The sequence below is a fragment of the Penicillium diatomitis genome (genome assembly GCF_028827545.1).
Source record: "Penicillium diatomitis strain IBT 30728 chromosome Unknown utg000003l_segment0_segment0, whole genome shotgun sequence".
NCBI classification, from domain to species: domain Eukaryota; kingdom Fungi; phylum Ascomycota; class Eurotiomycetes; order Eurotiales; family Aspergillaceae; genus Penicillium; species Penicillium diatomitis.
Genome location: NW_026623175.1, coordinates 598,491 through 616,045, shown reverse-complemented (window position 1 = coordinate 616,045; position 17,555 = coordinate 598,491). Strand labels below are relative to the sequence as shown.

Sequence of the window (17,555 nt, the reverse complement as noted above, 5' to 3'; positions counted from 1 at the left end):
AGTTGGACAAATTCGATTCCAGGGAGAACCATAAATGAGGAGTCACCAAGTGTGCTTACCTGTAGCTCTGAAGCGATTTTTCAGCTATTCATCCAGAGACAATTGGGAACTGTCGAGCCTGGAAGTGTAGTGTAACCGTCAGCGTCCGTCGGCGTCCGTCAGTGTGACTCAAAAGATGTTCTTTTGCCCTCCGATCTCGCGGCAAGGCTTTCACCGCTTCTGGTCCGGTGTAGACTAGAGACTCCATGGACTCCGGCGACGCCACGGCCTGCATGATGTCTGAAAAGGTACAGTAGTAGTCAACCCGGAATTCCGAGATTGAACAAAAAAATTGACCAAAGAACGAAGAAACTCGTGTTGACGTAAAGGCGTTATGGATAGTGGAGCGTGTCCAGCCAAAACGTTTCACAATGGATATACAATTACACACATTAAGTTCCAGCTTTAAGAGCCAAGCTGACTTCTCCCGTTCTCTGTCGGTGCAATGTTCGAGTCGCTGGTCTATCACAAGTACAAAAACGCGCAAAGTAATATAGAATAATAATATGTAATTATGATATGTCAGATGAGATTAGTACCAAGCGCTTCCCTCTGAAGACCCAATGGATCGTAAAAAGCCATGTTGTGATCTGTACTGTATTCATAAAGTCATTTTTAATGGCGCGTTCCGGCGCAACTAATGTGATTCGATTACTTCATCTTGGTCGTCAACGTTAGTTGTTACGTAGAAAATGCCGCTTGTATAGACGCAATTGAGCTAGAGGTGCACAGCAACAGGTTAAAAACAAAATGAGTTGGGTTGGGCTGTTCGTGAAAATATCATTCTGCAAAAGTATCCTACTCAGATTCTGCTTCACTAATGCACTTGCTTGTCCTTCCGCCCTACCAGACCAGGGTACCTGTCAACCCCTTGATTAGCGGGTTTTCGTATGGACCTCGAGCCGTCGACCGATCCTCGAAGTTTCACTGCCAGATGGACTTGGTCATCAAAAGCGCTAATTGAATTTCTTTCCATGGCTAGGAGTGTCAGTGCTGACGGATTTCCAAATGTTGAGAATAACAAGCTCGATTGGAGGCAGTACATCGTTTGTCCCAATACCTGCCACAAAGTACACACTACACAGTTACAAAGCAATGGAGTGAAAATCAAAGGTTTGATGCCGCGATGATTGGCAATAACTGTAGATTATTTGTGCACTTCATGGCACAGCTATGGACAAGACCCCTGAAGACGCCGAAAGCCATATTTCATAGACTTTCTTCAGTATCTGTTGTGGCCTCCTCTGCCGCCGCCACCACCTCCACGGTAACCACCATATTGATCCCGAGACTGGCCTCGAGATCTGCCACCACGGTATCCTCCTCCATTGCCTCCGCCGCCATATCCCCGATCCTGTTGACCCCCATAGTATCCCTGCTGTCCTTGATACCCCTCAGAATTTTGCTGACCCTGGTAGCCCTGATAACCCTGATTACCTGAATAGTAACCCTGATGGCCGGGATATTGACCGGATCCTTGCTGCGCGGGATACTGATACGACATCCCGCCACGAGGTGGTCCAGGTGGTCCTCTGGAGTGATCCGCTCCAGGGACAGGGGGGACCCAACCAGAAGGCATAGGGGGCATGCCGCCAGGAGGCGCATTCGCGAAGCGTGAATCAAGGTGTGCGGCAAATGGATTTGGCCGATCCGAAGAATAGTTCATCTGGCCACCACGGCCGCGCCCATTGAAAGGTGCGCCGCCGTATGAGCGACCGGAATTCTGTGCGCGGCCCTTAACGGCACGAACATCAGCAGTGTTGAGCATCGGGGTAGCGAATTTGACACCTCGAAGCAACATGGATTTATGGACGTGAGAGGATTTGGGGATTTTGTAGTTGACACTGTAGGCGACAATCAGCATTAACAAAGGACATTCGCGGTGCGAGAAGGTGACAGTATTCAAGACTTACGTGAGAGAGTGATCGTCGTCGAGGCTTGGCATGCCATGATCCTGCAGCGGCGATACGAGGGAACCATGAGGAACGTAGGTTTCGTTGCGTTCGACAAGTCCTGCCAGACCGTCACTAATCCGCATGTTGAGCTGATACTCAGGCGGCCCTGGCTTCTTGGAGTAAAAGTTGCTTATGAGGTCTTGGTAAAGTGGGTGCTGCTCGGAAAGCAAGAGGACTTCCTGTCCGTGGGTATTTCTGCTTCGTTCCTCATCTGTCAAGAGAGGGTACTTCTTCTCCATCGCAGCCAGAAGACGCTTCTCGTCAATGAAAGGAAGAAGGATCACGCCTTGCCAGGCGAATTTCTTGCCGTTGAGATCCAGCGCGAAGTCTTCCGGGTAGAAGTCGATAATTTCACTATCAGGATTGCTCATCAAATCATGAAAGACCTCTGGTAAAGCGTGGTTGGACGATGCGGGTAAAACTCCCATCAATTGCTCGTAGGGTCGGAATGGCTTGCCCTTATCAAAATCGATCACCATATCGGCAATGTCGACGAAGTCGGCCGCGAAGGGAGCATAATGATAGGGATAGTACCAGTCCCATGAAGGGCAACCTTGGAAATAGTAGAGTAGAACCCAGGCTAGACCTTCGGCGTAAGCACGAGCAACTTTATGACGGAATTCATGATCCTGGGGATCCACGCCAAACTTTTGCTCGTAGTATCTGTCCGCATAACCGGGCTCCCACATTTTGACGGTGTCTACAGGCATCCCATCATCTTTCGGTTTGGGAGCAGGTGGAGGTGGTGAGTCCCTACCAGGTGTTCCAGCATCCTCAGGCTCTTGCTCGATCGGCTCGGTAGATTCTCCAGCCTTTCTCTTGCCGAGGACGGAGGGAGATGTGGGCTCTGAACCATTCTGCTCGATCTCCACACTGCCAGAATGACTTTCCACCGCTGGCTCAAGAGGAACACCTTTCATGAGCTTGCTTTTGAGAACAGCAGCGGCGCTCTTATTTTCCATATTGGCCCGATAGATAGCTCCTCGGTTGACGATCATGCTGTGAGTCAAGTCCTTATCCTCTTTCGTCAAGTGAGCACGAGATGGTGTAATGAGCTCCAATCCAGCTGTTGGGTCCGCATCCGGCTCAGCCTTGGAACCCTTTTGTTTCGCATCGTAGACTGGGGAACTACGCCTGCGCTTCTGGGCTCGCTCTTCGTTACGAGCCTGGTCCTGCTCTTTGCGCCTTTTCTCATTGGCTGCTTTCCTCTCTTCTGCTTGCCGGCGGCGGCGGAAGATAGCATCCTCTTGCTTGGCCAGACCTTGCAAGATCAACTGAGCACGCTTTAGGTCAACGTGGCCGTCTTGAGTCAAATATCCCCCCATACTTGGAAGATTGTCCCGCCAGATAGCAATCAGTGTATCAATGCCGTTTTCACGGATGTCTAGTGAAGGCAGGTGAGGCAAGAAATCGTTTCCGACGAAGAAACACATGAAGACCCAATCATCAAGAGCACGTTCCAGGTCGAAGGGAAAAGGCTGTTGAGGAACCTGTAGTTCGACAGCAAGATACTCTCTTAGAACAGAGACGTGTAGCCAGATGAACGGTTTCAACGGAGAAGCGTGTTGTTTCTCATCGAATTCTCCGTTTTTCTCCTTCGCTTTGCCGGTACACTCCTCGGCCTTGTGGCCCACCTGCCCGCAAAGCCTGCAGGTACGGGGCTTCGATTCTTGGAAGAATACATCCTCACGCAGAACGCGGAAGTGAGGCTCATGGGTTGCGAGACCCAGCATGATAAGATCTGCATCGAGACCATAGATAACGTGACGTGTGTTGGGGTCATGCTCTGGTGATGCGCGTTGCGAGCGCACAAACTCCATGATCTTGTGCTCGCCCTCCCCGGGCACGGTAGCATCCGAAATGATTACCTTCATCGTTTTCCACGCCGGGTCTGTGTTCAGCTTGTAGGCGATCCAGTAGCGCAATGATGCCGCGAGTATGTCCATGAACGGCGTTCCTGGTGTGATGACGTTCGAGTCCCATGTTTTCTGAATGACTTCCTCCCTCATGACTTCATCACCCGATTTCTTGGTCTGCTGCCGGTCCAACAATTTCTGAAGTTCTTCCTTCTTCTCGTCGTTCTCTCGAGCTTCCTGGGCGGAGCGGAACCGACGAGCACGCTGCTGGTTCATCTTGGCTCGAGGGGCGACGCCATCTAGAATGAAGGAGCGCATTAGCAGACGGCCAAATAAGAAGAACAGATCTTTTTGATCGAAAGCAATAAGTATCTCTGTATTAGTGGGTTGCCAACGTACCAATAGCGATCATAAGCAGCTTTCGCGGCCGGACCATGTTGACGACTCGATCAGTGTACTTGAAGATCTCCAACATCATCTCTTGCTCATCAGCGGGAGGGGGCCTCCCCTCCGGATGCGTACACGGGTGTACAATGCCATTCATGTCCAGGTAGAGATTGTCCAGTTCCTCTCCGTTAGGATTCGGGCCCGTAGTGTCGACCGGAATCTCCTCTCCATTCACTTCCTGAGGCAGTTCCTCAATCACCGAAGAAATAATCTTCGGGTACTTGTTGGAAAGCCATCTGAAAAGAGCAGGGACACCCATGTTGTCAAAGCGACGAGCGCTTGATCGTGAAGTTTCGTTAGTTTTTTATCGGATCGAGCGCGATCGATTGCGCCTTCACTTAGATGAGAACACGCGTCGCGTTGTGTTCGGCCTCGAGTTCTCGGCTGTACACTCGAATTTCGCGAAAGAACGACCAGACCAGTCAATGTTGGATGGCGGAAATATACAACCGCACGTTTCAGAGCGGCGCAAGACGAGGGTTATATCAAAGATGATACAAAAAGTCTCTGCGAGTGCCGAAGAGCGCAAGCACTCCCGGGCGGTCGGGGGTGTAGGAGCGCTTCCGGCGAGATTAGCCCCACTCAATTAAGCCCCTTTGAGCCAACTCGAAACTTGGGAGGCAAACTAAGGTACTAAGCTACAGTCTACACATGTGGGTTGGCTACCTGAAAACATCAATCCAAAGAAGTGACCTGGCCTTGCGATCGACTCCCACCAGGATCCGTCTCAAAACTATAGCATCGCATTGTCGCCCACAATCGATGCCTATTGATAATATCGCCTTAGGTCGGCAATGACCATGAAATTACGATTCTGCCACGATGTTTCGAATCCTTGAATCACAAGCTCCGGCCAAACAGACGGCAACGGAAACAATTGATGTTTTGAGTAGCAGGCTGCAGAGCGCAACCTTGTTGGAGGACCGGCGCGCTGCCATTCAGGGTCTCAGAAGCTTTGCAAAGCTCTTCCCAGCTTCAGTGGCTTCTGGAGGACTCCGGCCATTGATCGGCTGCTTGCACAATGATCGCGAGGATGTGGACACTACGAAAGTGGTTCTGGAGACCTTGCTGATGTTGTTCACGCCGGATGAGACAAGTGTCAGTTCCAACCTCTTTGCGAGTCTGTGATTGTCGTTGCTGACAACAAGGAATAGCCCGAGGCATCAGATGAAATTGCGCTATGGTTGGCAGATGAATTCACACAGGTATGGGAGTTGCACCAGATGACACTATGACAAGGCTGATTTCTGGCAGCGACAAGACAACATCACAATCTTATTGGACCTGCTCGAAACTCGAGATTTCTATTCACGACTTTACTCCCTCCAATTGATGTTCCAGATATGCAGTGCGCGTCCAGAACGAACGCAGGAATGCATCTTGACCGCGCCTCTGGGGATTTCAAGGCTCGTGAACGTTTTGACAGACAACAGAGAGCCCGTAAGAAATGGTGAGATCTCAATGCAACATTCCTTCGCTCGGCTCCGCCTTTGAGTGATACTTACACGTTGCGACAGAGGCCTTGATTCTCATGATTGCCCTCACACCGTCCTCCGAGGAACTTCAAAAGCTCATCGCATTCGAGAATGCCTTCGAGATTATTTTCTCGCTCATTGAAGCAGAAGGCGCTTTGACTCTCGGTACTGAGGTGGTGGAAGACTGCCTCACTTTGCTTGCCCATCTTCTCAAATTCAATGTATCGAATCAGTCCTTTTTCCGTGAGACTGGCTGCTCGAAAAACTTGACAAAACTACTTCATGAGTGCCAGATGGAGCCAGCTCAAGCTGAAGACTCTCCAGCGCAATGGACTGCTCTGCACAGAGATAAGAACGTGTGGGGATTGCTCGCTATCATTCAATTGTTTTTGGTCCGCGGCGGACTAGGAACAACCACAAATCAAACGATATTTTGGCAGAACGGTGTAACAGAGCAAGTTCTGAGTATTGCATTTGGGCAGAAATTCAGCGTGAATGTCACAGCCAAGGCTCTATCAACATGCGCTGATCTGATTCGCGGCAACTCGCCCTTACAGGAGCGGTTTGGTGACATTGAGGTGTCCTGGGGTTCGCACTTGCCAAGTGATCAGGACTCGAATGGTCATGCAAATGAGCCAGAACGTATCAATGTCATTGAAGCCTTCTTGAAGCTCAGCCTTCAACCTTCACCAAACAGCATGCTTGATGCAAGACTTGCAGCATGTGAATGCATGAAAGCGTTCTTCACCAATCACCCAGGCATTCGCATGCATGTACTCAGAAGGGCTATCGAGGGCCACACCAGCGGACATGATAGGATTCCAAACATCCTCTCAGTGTTGCTCACTGCTCCGGATGCCAGAGGAAATGCCGATCCTTATCAAGTGTGGATGGCATCTGTGCTCTTATTCCACCTGATTTTCGAAAGTGCCGAGGCCAAAGCCGTCGCCATGCAAGTCACGGAAGGCGACGCTGAGAGCGGCGAGGAAGTTGTCACCAGTGTCCAGTCTGTCGTGAGCAATTTGATTACTGGTTTGCAGCGTGGCGATGATGAGAGAATTACCGTTGGCTACCTCATGCTTTTATGTGGCTGGCTATTTGAAGACCCCGATGTTGTCAATGATCTCTTAGTTGAAGGAAGCAGTATTCAGACTCTTCTTCAGGAGATTAAGCATCAGCGGACGCCAAGCAGGCTGATTCCTGGTCTTTGCTCAGTTTTGCTTGGTATCGTCTACGAGTTCTCCACTAAAGATTCCCCGATTCCACGGGTTACCCTTCACAAGCTACTCCTCGACCAGCTTGGCCGGGAGCAATATATCGATAAAATCACAAAGCTACGCGAATGTCCTCTGGTTCGGGATTTCGAAGTCTTGCCACAGACTGCTGCGGGCCAACTTGACGGACTGCCTGAGGTGTTCTTTGATCGTTCATTTGTTGAATTTCTCAAAGATAATTTCAGTCGATTGATTCGAGCGATAGATCGCGAGCCTGGCTTCGAAGTGTCTGTTGTTGCCAATGGAGTTGAGAAGGGGGTGTCAAGGGAATTGGTGGACTCCTTGCGCGCCGAACTGGAAGATCGAACTCAAACCATCCAAAAGATGGAGTCAGATCTTGTCACTTTGCAACAAAAGCTCTCTCAAGAACAACAAGATCATAAGAAAACAAAAGAGACAGCAGCCCTGGACCTCTCTCGAACCCAGCAGGCACTCCAATCTGCCGTTTCATCTCACAAGCAGGAGTTGCTGAAGTTGGAAGAGCAGCATAGAATTTCGAAGAACGATCTTCTTAAGCAACACGGAGAACAGCTACGAGCTATTGACAGCCAGCTCAAACAAGCTTCGAGTGATCATGAGCGGAAATGCACAAAAATGCAAGAACACCATAGGCAGGAAATTGCGGGCTTGCAAAAAACCATCCGAGACTTGGAAACAACATTTTCAAACGCCCGGGAGCAGCACATATTTGATCTCACTTCATTGCAAAAGCGCGCCGAGGAACTGGAAGGGATTATCAGCCAGTCAAAGGAGTCGAACACTTATCAAATCACACATCTCGAAGACAAGGTACGGCTGGCGGAATCGGCACTTGCGTCGACAGAGCATCGACATGAGTCTGAAATAGCCGGGTTCAAAACGAATATCGCGTCACTCGAGTCCGAGTTGACCGCTATAAAGTCGCAGCACGAGTCCGAGGTTCTGGGCCTCAAGGAGACTCTTGCACAGGCTGAGAGTGAAATTGAAAATTTAAAGGCCAAGTCTGCCGGAGATGTGTCCAAAGTCAAGAAAGATTCATTGTCAACGATTTCAGCGTTGGAGGCTCGGGTCACAGCCGCAGAAAAGGCAGCAGAAGACGCCCAATGTCAAGCAAAAGCTCAAGAGGAGTTGGGCAGAGACGCTGAGATAGCTACTAAAGCCGCCTGGTCTAAGATGTCGGCATTGGAAGCACGTGCTCTCGAGGCTGAACGCAAAGCACAGGAAGCTGAATCGCGAGCCGAGAATGCAGCTAAAACTCTTCAAAAGATACAAGCTCAGCTCGACAAGTCGCAGGCGGATATCAAAGACAAAGAAGAAGCTCGCCAAGCGACGCAAACAGAACTAGATGACTTGCTGATCGTGTTCGGAGATTTGGAAGCGAAGAGAGCGGAAGACAAGGTAAGATCTACTCCACATCGCCTGTGCAATGCGAACATGGCCGCTGACCGCGAGCAACTCGCATTTTCTAGAAACGACTCAAAGATCTTGGCCAAGAAGTCTCGGAGGGAGAAGACGAGGACGACGAAGAGGAGGAAGACGAAGAAGAAGAATAATTTATTTATGCAATGGGCAGCAGCAACCGTGTCGGCGCGTCTCACGAACACTTTTCAATAAATCAGCAGCCGTATGATTGCTTGACGATCCTTTCGTTTCACAGCAACCAAGCACTTGCGAGGATTTGGCGCCTTTAAAAGGATCAGGTGTCCAGTTCGCGTGGAACTACTGCCCGGTGCCCAGTGCCTAGTAGCCTACATGCTACCTATCTAAGTAGATAATCCTTAACTCCGCACTTGGGAAGTACGCTAGGTATTCAAATTGAATAGAATAATTTCTGAGCTTAGCAGGCGGTGAGATGTGGAGGGGCTGCGGGTCATTGACCGCACTGGCAAAAAATGTGTTGGTGGGGGTTGAGTCATTCCTCAAACTATCTGTGTCTTCTCTACCTTTGATTGTTGAGGACGCCCACAAATCAAAGCGCCATGTCTATCGATTTTCCCGCCGAGGAGGAGCTTGTCCTCAAGCGGTGGAGAGAAATTGATGCTTTCCAGCGCCAGGTCGAGCTTTCTCGAGGAAAGAAGCCGTATACCTTCTACGATGGTCCGCCTTTCGCGACCGGTCTGCCTCACTATGGTCATCTTCTGGCCTCAACAATTAAAGATATCATTCCCAGATACTGGGCAATGAAGGGACACTATGTCGAGCGAAGATTTGGATGGGATACACACGGCGTCCCCGTTGAGTATGAGATCGATAAGAAACTCGGCATGTCCGGCTTGGAAGCAGTTGAGAAACTCGGAATTGCCAAATACAACGAGGAGTGCCGGGCTATTGTCATGCGTTTCGCTGAGGAATGGCGACAGACGATCGAGCGTCTGGGTCGTTGGATTGATTTCGACAATGACTACAAGGTACTTTTGGCTTGACTAGTGCTCCAGTGCAGACACGTTGATCGATCGGCGCAGCTAACGCACGTTGGCCTGGAATTAGACGATGAACACCAGCTTTATGGAGTCCGTGTGGTATGTCTGTATCAGTGTTTTTTACTTCTTGGGGGAGCCGGTGCTGACCATTGCTATGAAGGTGGGTATTCAAGCAGCTCTTTGACAAAGGCCTTGTTTACCGAGGCTTCCGCGTGATGCCTTATTCAACCGCCCTCAACACACCTTTGAGCAACTTCGAAGCTCAGCAAAACTATAAGGACGTGCAGGACCCCGCAGTAGTCGTGACATTCCCTCTGTTGGACGACCCCGAGACCTGCTTGCTTGCATGGACGACCACTCCGTGGACGCTTCCCTCTCACACCGGCCTTTGCGCCCATCCTGATTTTGAATATGTGAAGATCTACGATGAGGCCACCAAGAAGAACTATATTCTTTTGGAGTCTTTGCTTCGCACCATCTACAAGGATCCGAAGAAGGCCAAATTCAAGATCGTTGACCGCGTTAAGGGTGCCGATATGCTTGGTTGGAAGTACGAACCTCTCTTCAAGTATTACTACGATGAATTCAAAGATCATGGTTTCCGTGTGGTCAATGATCGTTATGTCACAGCCGAGGATGGTGTGGGTATCGTTCACCAAGCTCCAGCTTTTGGTGAGGACGATTACCAAGTCGCCGTTAACCACGGTGTGATCAACGAGACTCGTCTTCCCCCGAACCCCGTGGACGCCCAGGGTTGCTTCACCGCAGAGGTCTCGGACTTTGTTGGCCAAAACGTCAAGGAGGCTGACAAGGCAATCATCAAATACCTGAAGGGCACTGGTCGCCTTCTTGTTGACAGCCAGATTACTCACAGCTACCCCTTCTGCTGGCGGTCAGACACCCCTCTCATCTATCGGGCAGTGCCTTCTTGGTTCGTGAAAATCGATACAATCATCCCTCAGATGCTGGAAGGTATCGAGGAGTCTCATTGGGTCCCATCTTCGGTGAAGGATAAGCGCTTCGCCAGTTGGATCAAAAATGCCCGTGACTGGAACATCTCCCGCAATCGTTTCTGGGGAACTCCGCTTCCTTTGTGGGTCAGCGATGACTTCAAGGAGATTGTCGCCGTTGGGAGTGTGGAGGAACTGAAGGAACTGAGCGGTTACACCGGCGAGCTCACCGACATTCACCGTGACAAGGTGGATCACATCACTATTCCCAGTAAGCAGGGTAAGGGTGAGCTTCGCCGCGTCAGCGAGGTGTTTGACTGCTGGTTTGAGTCTGGTAGCATGCCCTACGCTTCCCAGCATTATCCATTCAAAAACAAGGATCAATTTGAAAACAGCTTTCCCGGTGACTTCATCGCGGAGGGTCTCGATCAAACCCGAGGTTGGTTCTACACGTTGACTGTCCTTGGTACTCATCTTTTCGGAAAATTACCCTTCAAGAACTGCGTCGTCAACGGTATCGTTCTCGCCGAGGATGGCAAGAAGATGTCCAAGCGTCTCAAGAACTACCCTGATCCTACCCTGATCATGGATCGTTACGGTTCCGATGCTCTGCGTCTTTACCTTATCAACTCGCCAGTCGTGCGCGCCGAGCCACTCCGTTTCAAGGAGGCGGGCGTCAAAGAAATTGTCAGCAAGGTTCTCCTCCCCTTGTGGAACAGCTACAAATTCTTCGAAGGCCAAGTTGCTCTTTTGAAAAAGTCTTCCGATGTTGACTTCATGTTCGATCCTAAAGCTGAGTCCACTAACACCAATGTTATGGACCGCTGGATCTTGGCCAGTTGCCAGAGTCTCTTGATCTTTGTCAACCAGGAAATGACCGGATACCGCCTGTACACTGTGGTGCCGCGTTTGCTGGGCCTGATTGAAAACACTACCAACTGGTATATTCGATTCAACCGCAAGCGTCTAAAGGGAGAGAACGGTGTTGATGATACTCTGCATGCCTTGAACACCCTGTTCGAGGTGCTTTACACTTTGGTTCGGGGACTTGCTCCGTTTACTCCTTTCCTTACCGACAATATCTATCAGCGCCTTCTTCCGCACATTCCCGAGGCTCTCCGTGCCGAAGATAGCCGCAGTGTGCATTTCCTCGCCTTCCCTGAGCCACGCCAGGAGCTTTTCGATGAAGTTGTGGAGCGTCGGGTCGCCCGTATGCAGAAGGTCATTGAGCTTGGTCGTATCTCTCGGGAGCGCAAATCCATTGCGCTGAAGACACCTTTGAAGTCACTCGTGGTGATTCACCAAGACCAGCAATATCTGGACGACGTCAAGTCTCTCGAGGGATACATCTTGGAGGAGCTCAACGTCCTCGACCTGGTACTCTCGTCTGACGAGGCTAAGTACAATGTTCAGTACAGCGTCAATGCAGACTGGCCCACCTTGGGCAAGAAGCTCAAGAAGGACGTGCAGAAGGTCAAGAAGGCCCTTCCTTCGTTGTCAAGCGATGATGTGAAGAAGTACGTTGAGGAGAAAAAGATCGTGGTGGACGGAATCGAGCTGATTGAGGGCGACCTCGTCGTGAAACGCGGAATCAAGGAAGATTCAAGCTCATCCGGCATGGAGACTAACACTGACGCCGACGTCATGACCATCCTGGATGCCAACTTGTACCCAGAGCTGGCTCACCAGGGTATTGGTCGTGAGATCATCAACCGACTCCAACGTCTCCGTAAGAAGGCCGGCCTCGTGCCAACCGACGAGGTGAAGATGGAGTACGTCGTTCTCTCGGACCCTGACAACATCGGTCTTGGTGAAGCCTTCAAGTCACAAGCCCAGGCCATCGCGAAAGCAGTTCGACGACCGCTTGATGAGCGCTCTTTGGCCGACGGTCAGGCCCCTAGTGGTGACGAAGAGGGCACCATTGCTCAAGAGGATCAGGAAGTACAGAACGCCACATTCCTCTTGCGGTTGGTCAAGCTGTAAAGTTCCAATGTCAAGCCATATTAAGTGTTTGAAATATAGTTGAGTCTTGTTGGATCAAAAAATACTAGCAGATGAGTCACTAGATTCTCGATCAATGAAGACGATACCCATGATTATCTAGATAGTAGCTGCACAACATGAATTGACAATAGAACAGTAAGGAAGTATTTCTTATGGAATGAAGTCAATATAGCTTCAACGATTGCAAATCATAACACCGCTGGGACATGAGGCAAAATGACGCATCAGATGAACATCCGACTTAAACCTTCTTGGAGGCAGCCTGGCCGAATTAGTCTGGGCTGGATCTGAGACAATGATATCGGCTTCGCTTACCAGGAAACAATCCTTCAGTCGCATAAATTCTTTGGCACACATGTCCTTGTGAACGGAGTTGTAGTCCGCGATAATGCATTTTCCGTAAGCCGCTGCCTACAAAGTAGACGATTGTTTTCATGAGCACCTGCACGAATCGTGCGTATGAAGTTGGTCCCTACCTCAGTCGAGCATTTCGCTGTCGCTTTAGCCACCTTTTCAATTGGACGAACTCTGTTAGGCATGATGGTAGAGAAAAGTTGCCTGCAACTTGTGCTAAGTTGACTCCTCTAGCAAATATTTACCCATCGACGGAGGTGACCTCTGATGCGGCCCGTCGATTGATTAGGTCATGCCAAGAGCTTCCGCCGTTCGCCGTGGCGCGGAGCACCTGCATATTACATAATACACACGTGACACGAGTGCATGTTTCCGACGCGACCGCCATAACAATTCGATGGCCCAAAGTATGTGTTTAGATTTACCGTGCATTGTTTCGACGCTGTGATTTATTTGAGCGTCTCTATTCAGGCTGCCATCTGCATAGTCGACGGATCTTCAGATATATCTGATTCCGCAATGATTTTTCTGTCTTGTCGACCATTCGTTCCAGATGCGACAAGTGCGCAATAGATCGCGATTTTTCGATGCCGCCGACACCCTCACAGCGCCGTACCTTGACCGAAGAGAATCCGTCGCTCTCCGATGATGGTAAGTCCCTTCAATGTTTGTCGCGCATTGTGAATATCAACTCTTTCAGTCGCATGAATTAAACATTTGCTTCCACAGATGTTGGTTTCCTGTACCAAGTCATCAGCCGCGCTGAGGGCAAGCCCGAAGCTGACCGGCTACCTTTTCGCGCTCTTTTCGCAGCATACGACGAGGTCATCAGTGAGCATGGCGTCGATGCAGATCCCGGTCATGCGTGTCTGCGGTTTCTCTTTCGAATGGGGGGCAAGGATGTTGAGGGGTCCACATTGTTCGAGAAATTTGAAAGTACGCTTCATCACATGGGCATCCTGATTGAATTTGGAGAGGACGACTCTACAGGACAAAGAGACACAACGAACATAAGTGTTGCTCAGCCCGAGAATGAAACCAGAAGACCAAGGCAGGGCCAGCATCATCTGCCTAATGAGACACCCATCACTCCGAAGCGGCGTGCATCATTCAATACTACCCTCGACATTGGTGAGGATGCCACTCAGAAGAGTCTGGCTGAGCGACCAAGCTCACGAGCATCCCTGTCTCGTCTCCAGACTGGAAAGTCCGAGTTCTTGACCACGACTGCCTCCCCGGGACACAAAGCACAGAAACAACGTCCAAGAAGCCCAGATCGCACGCATCTCATCGCACAATTCCTGGATGTGGGCCGGCGGCTAATTAGTCGATTCGATTCTGCACAACAAGCGAGTAACACTCAAGAGGCAGAGAAGCCCATCTTGATGAATGGCGCAGCTACTCGCTCTGCGGTTCAAACCGATCGGTCCAAGAGACAGAACGCAGCACTCAAACCTCGTCGCTCACTTTCAATCAGCTCACTGGCGATGTCCGAGTCCGGAGACTCAATGTCTGGAACGTCGCAGGCGACGGGACATGAGTCCATTGGAAAGGTGAACGTCCCTCCTGACATGCTGTACCGACCACAGCTTTCGGACTTGCTTCGAGATGCCTCCACATTCAATATGTATCGACAGAGGGCAAACTGTCGCCGAATTCTAACGCAGTGGCTGAAGCGTGCATTCCAGGCGCGACAGCTGCGCGAGTCTAGAGAAGTCATTGCCATAAGTCGCGATCGCAACACTCTGCTACGGCAAGCCTTTGAGCCTTGGCGCGCGATAATCCAGAAAAAGCGTCATACGGTCAGGACAGAACGATTTTTTAAACATCTAGAGGAGCGTGCGTGCCGAGCTCGTGATCTCTATCTGTTGACTAAGTCCTTCACTCACTGGGCTCAGTTGGCCTCTGAGGAAGTCGCACGAACTTCTGCCGCTCGAAGACATGTGCTGAGTGTAAAGTACTTCAATGCTTGGCGAGAGATTACTGCTGTCAATGAGCTCAAGGCTCACCGATTCGCTTTGAAGAGACCCTTCGGCCAATGGCGAAAAAAGGCAGCCATACTGAGGAATGCTGAAGCCGATGCGATCACTAGGCATAACAATCGTTTACTACGCGTCACTTATTGGCAGTGGTTCTGGGGCTTCTGTGACCGACGCGCTCCTGAATGGTACGACAGTCAACTCAAGAGACGGTCCTTGCTATATTGGCTTCGCAACTTCCGCACCAACCGTGAGCGTGAACAGGAGGTTGTGATTCGTAAGAAGAAAGAGAATCAGTCCAGCGTGTTGAATGTTTGGTCCCGAAAATTATGGATCATCAACTCGACAGCAGAAACAGCTTCTGAGTCCTATAATCACCGCGCCGTACGTCGAGTGTTTGACGAATGGAAAGTACAGTCCAGGCTAGCCCCGGCCGCTTCTCACATACGTGAAGGGGTGGACAGCCGAATCTTGCGCACCGCTCTCGGTAAGTGGATTGCAAAGGCTCGTCTGACCCAGGCAGCGGTCGATATGAATCGAACTCGGATAGAAAAGAACGCGTGGGTGTCCTGGAATGACACACTCCGATGTCTAGCTCTCCAGGCTCGCATCAATGAGCGGTTGAGAATGGAGACAATGTACAAATGGATCTTAATGGAAAGGTTTCAGTTGATGCGCCGTATACGGGAGCAGCGTATCAAGCGAGAGGTTTTATCTCACTTTGTCACCAACACCCGAAAAACTTACTCCCAACTGCTGTTCAAAGCCGAAAAGCATGAAGATCATTGGGTCCAAGAACTCAAGCGATCCAAATTTGCTCTCTGGCGGGATCAACTTGCGCTTCAGAGGCAGCGAGAGTATACTGCTTTTGAATTCTACGCCCCGCGTCTAGTTGAGGAATCTTTGATGGCTTGGAGATCCAAGCGCCAGCAAATCGAAAAGATGGAGACATGGGCACGCGATGCTGAGTACTACTTCCTCACGAAGCGCTTTTTGAAGACCTGGCGTCAAGCAACGTTGGACTCCGCAAAGCGACGGCGTAAGGATGCCTACTCGAAGATGCGGCGCAAAGTCAAGATCAACATGGCCTCCAGGGTTCTTGCCGTGTGGGCCTCCAAAACCCAGGTGGTAACAGACATGCAGCAACACTCCGTTGAGCTTGAGCGCCAGAGAACGCTGAGCAATGCAGTTGAAATTTTCAGTGACTGGCACGCAAGGACCCTCAGACGGGTTCAAGATTATCAGGAAGCTGATTTACGCTACTTCCGTCACATCGCTTACGATCACCTGCTCCGAATGTCTGAGGCCTACGTCGCTCGCCGTGAGTTGGAGGATCAAGCGGACTCTGTGTATCGCAGACATGTTCTTTCTCAAGCCGGGGCCTCGCTTCGCAAGCTCAGTCTCCGTCTCTTCCAGATCGGCAGCACTGTCGAGACCGCCGAAGCCATGCGTGAGAGAACTGCACGAAAGCATTCCAGAAACTTCTTTCGCCATTGGTTGGAAAGTGCACGGCTGAAGCTTGAAGCGCGCGACTCGTTCGAACCAGCGGTAGCATCCACGCCGCACTTGAAGTTTGGAGAAGTAGAGCGTCCCCGATCTGCTCTTTTTGACCCCTGGTTCCAGAGCGGATCCGAAACGCCTTTTAAAATGACCGACTTTACTTCAAACTCTGTTGATCAGATTGGGGCAAGCCCCTTGGCCACCCCAAATTATATGACCTCTCCTTCCAAACGAGCCGCTCGCGCGAGCACTTGCACAGATGACCACGACGCCTGCCACGCCCTTGCATACCCCTTTCGCCAGTCGCCTCCTTCGTGCGGAAGCCATGGCACCCCGCTCGGCTTCGTCACGTCGCTCACAGCAAAGTCGCCGGGCCATGACGGGCACCAGTGTTCGCTTTGTTGATGAGGAGCTCCCGGAGTCCCCTACCGATAGTCGCAGGTCGGCGAATCGACGCTCCAACACCGTGTCCGGGATGTAGAGGCCCGTTTTATTGTTTTCAAGTACAAGCCTTGGACACTTTCACTACCATTCTACTTTCTTGTCCTCCCACCAGTGCTAGCATCCGGGGCCCCGGCAGTTGTCCGCAAGACCTTTAGACCCGGCAGCTGCTCTCCTCACCGTTTCCCTCTCTGCGTTATCTTGATTCTTTTTAACTCACGATGCATATGAACTGGCGCAACATGTACAGGGCATTGGCGTTTTGGTCGACATGTCTTGACTTCGGGCCAACTGTACCGTACCCCACAGCATTTTCTGAACATGAGTGAATGTGAAGTATTGATGAACTATAATCTAATCCACCACGAACGGTGCTATTATCGAATGATACGACGTTGTGGCTTCCGCACATAGTAGTAAAAGAACCAAGTAGATTGGTGTAGTCAATAGAGGAGATGTAGATTCAAACTCTGTGGAGATAGAGCTGTATCGATCTTTATCCCGCGTAGATGGGTGGTTCCAGCTTTCGAGCAATGAAACGGCCGTCATCTTCAGTCAGATTTCCAGTGTTTCTTCGCTGTCAGCTAGCTGTTTTGATGCAAGTGCCGTCGATCAACTCACTGTTACCAGTCTCGATTCGGCAGAGCGGATTGATTTGTCCACCGTCACATTCAATCTGCAGGGCTGCGTCACGCTCGGAGATCAGCTGACGCTCCGCCAGCTCCGCCAGCAGAGCAGCAGCAAGTCTGTCTTTTCTTTGTCCCATCATTAAGCTTGCGAAAGAGAATAAGCTCCCTCACCAGCTTCGTCTCCATTTCTTATTATCAAATGTCATCCCAGGTACTCTGACGTATTCATCAAGATAATTGAGCTGCGCTGTTG

General features: G+C 50.6%; 6 protein-coding genes across 6 annotated transcripts; 3 read left to right on the top strand and 3 right to left on the bottom strand.

Annotated features, from left to right (window-relative positions):
• Window positions 1–1,261: 1,261 nt before the first annotated feature.
• rat1 (5'-3' exoribonculease Dhp1) lies at window positions 1,262–4,556 on the bottom strand (the record flags this gene model as incomplete). Its single annotated transcript, XM_056932065.1, has 3 exons — window positions 1,262–1,883; window positions 1,953–4,149; window positions 4,250–4,556. 3 exons carry the CDS (start codon window positions 4,554–4,556, stop codon window positions 1,262–1,264), a joined length of 3,126 nt encoding a protein of 1,041 aa, XP_056792024.1.
• Window positions 4,557–5,119: 563 nt separating this feature from the next.
• Window positions 5,120–8,578, top strand: N7539_002461 (uncharacterized protein; the record flags this gene model as incomplete). Its single annotated transcript, XM_056932064.1, has 5 exons — window positions 5,120–5,395; window positions 5,452–5,502; window positions 5,552–5,747; window positions 5,815–8,423; window positions 8,495–8,578. The coding sequence occupies 5 exons, from the start codon at window positions 5,120–5,122 to the stop codon at window positions 8,576–8,578; spliced, it is 3,216 nt and encodes a 1,071-aa protein (XP_056792023.1).
• A 426-nt stretch (window positions 8,579–9,004) lies between these two features.
• N7539_002460 (isoleucine--tRNA ligase ILS1) lies at window positions 9,005–12,378 on the top strand (the record flags this gene model as incomplete). Its single annotated transcript, XM_056932063.1, has 3 exons — window positions 9,005–9,433; window positions 9,488–9,544; window positions 9,619–12,378. 3 exons carry the CDS (start codon window positions 9,005–9,007, stop codon window positions 12,376–12,378), a joined length of 3,246 nt encoding a protein of 1,081 aa, XP_056792022.1.
• Window positions 12,379–12,573: 195 nt separating this feature from the next.
• Window positions 12,574–12,938, bottom strand: N7539_002459 (uncharacterized protein; the record flags this gene model as incomplete). Its single annotated transcript, XM_056932062.1, has 2 exons — window positions 12,574–12,810; window positions 12,876–12,938. 2 exons carry the CDS (start codon window positions 12,936–12,938, stop codon window positions 12,574–12,576), a joined length of 300 nt encoding a protein of 99 aa, XP_056792021.1.
• Window positions 12,939–13,340: 402 nt separating this feature from the next.
• Window positions 13,341–16,637, top strand: N7539_002458 (Sfi1 family protein; the record flags this gene model as incomplete). Its single annotated transcript, XM_056932061.1, has 2 exons — window positions 13,341–13,404; window positions 13,483–16,637. 2 exons carry the CDS (start codon window positions 13,341–13,343, stop codon window positions 16,635–16,637), a joined length of 3,219 nt encoding a protein of 1,072 aa, XP_056792020.1.
• A 532-nt stretch (window positions 16,638–17,169) lies between these two features.
• Window positions 17,170–17,439, bottom strand: N7539_002457 (uncharacterized protein; the record flags this gene model as incomplete). The annotated part of the gene is made up of 2 exons (XM_056932060.1): window positions 17,170–17,222; window positions 17,295–17,439. 2 exons carry the CDS (start codon window positions 17,437–17,439, stop codon window positions 17,170–17,172), a joined length of 198 nt encoding a protein of 65 aa, XP_056792019.1.
• Between the last annotated feature and the right edge of the window lie 116 nt (window positions 17,440–17,555).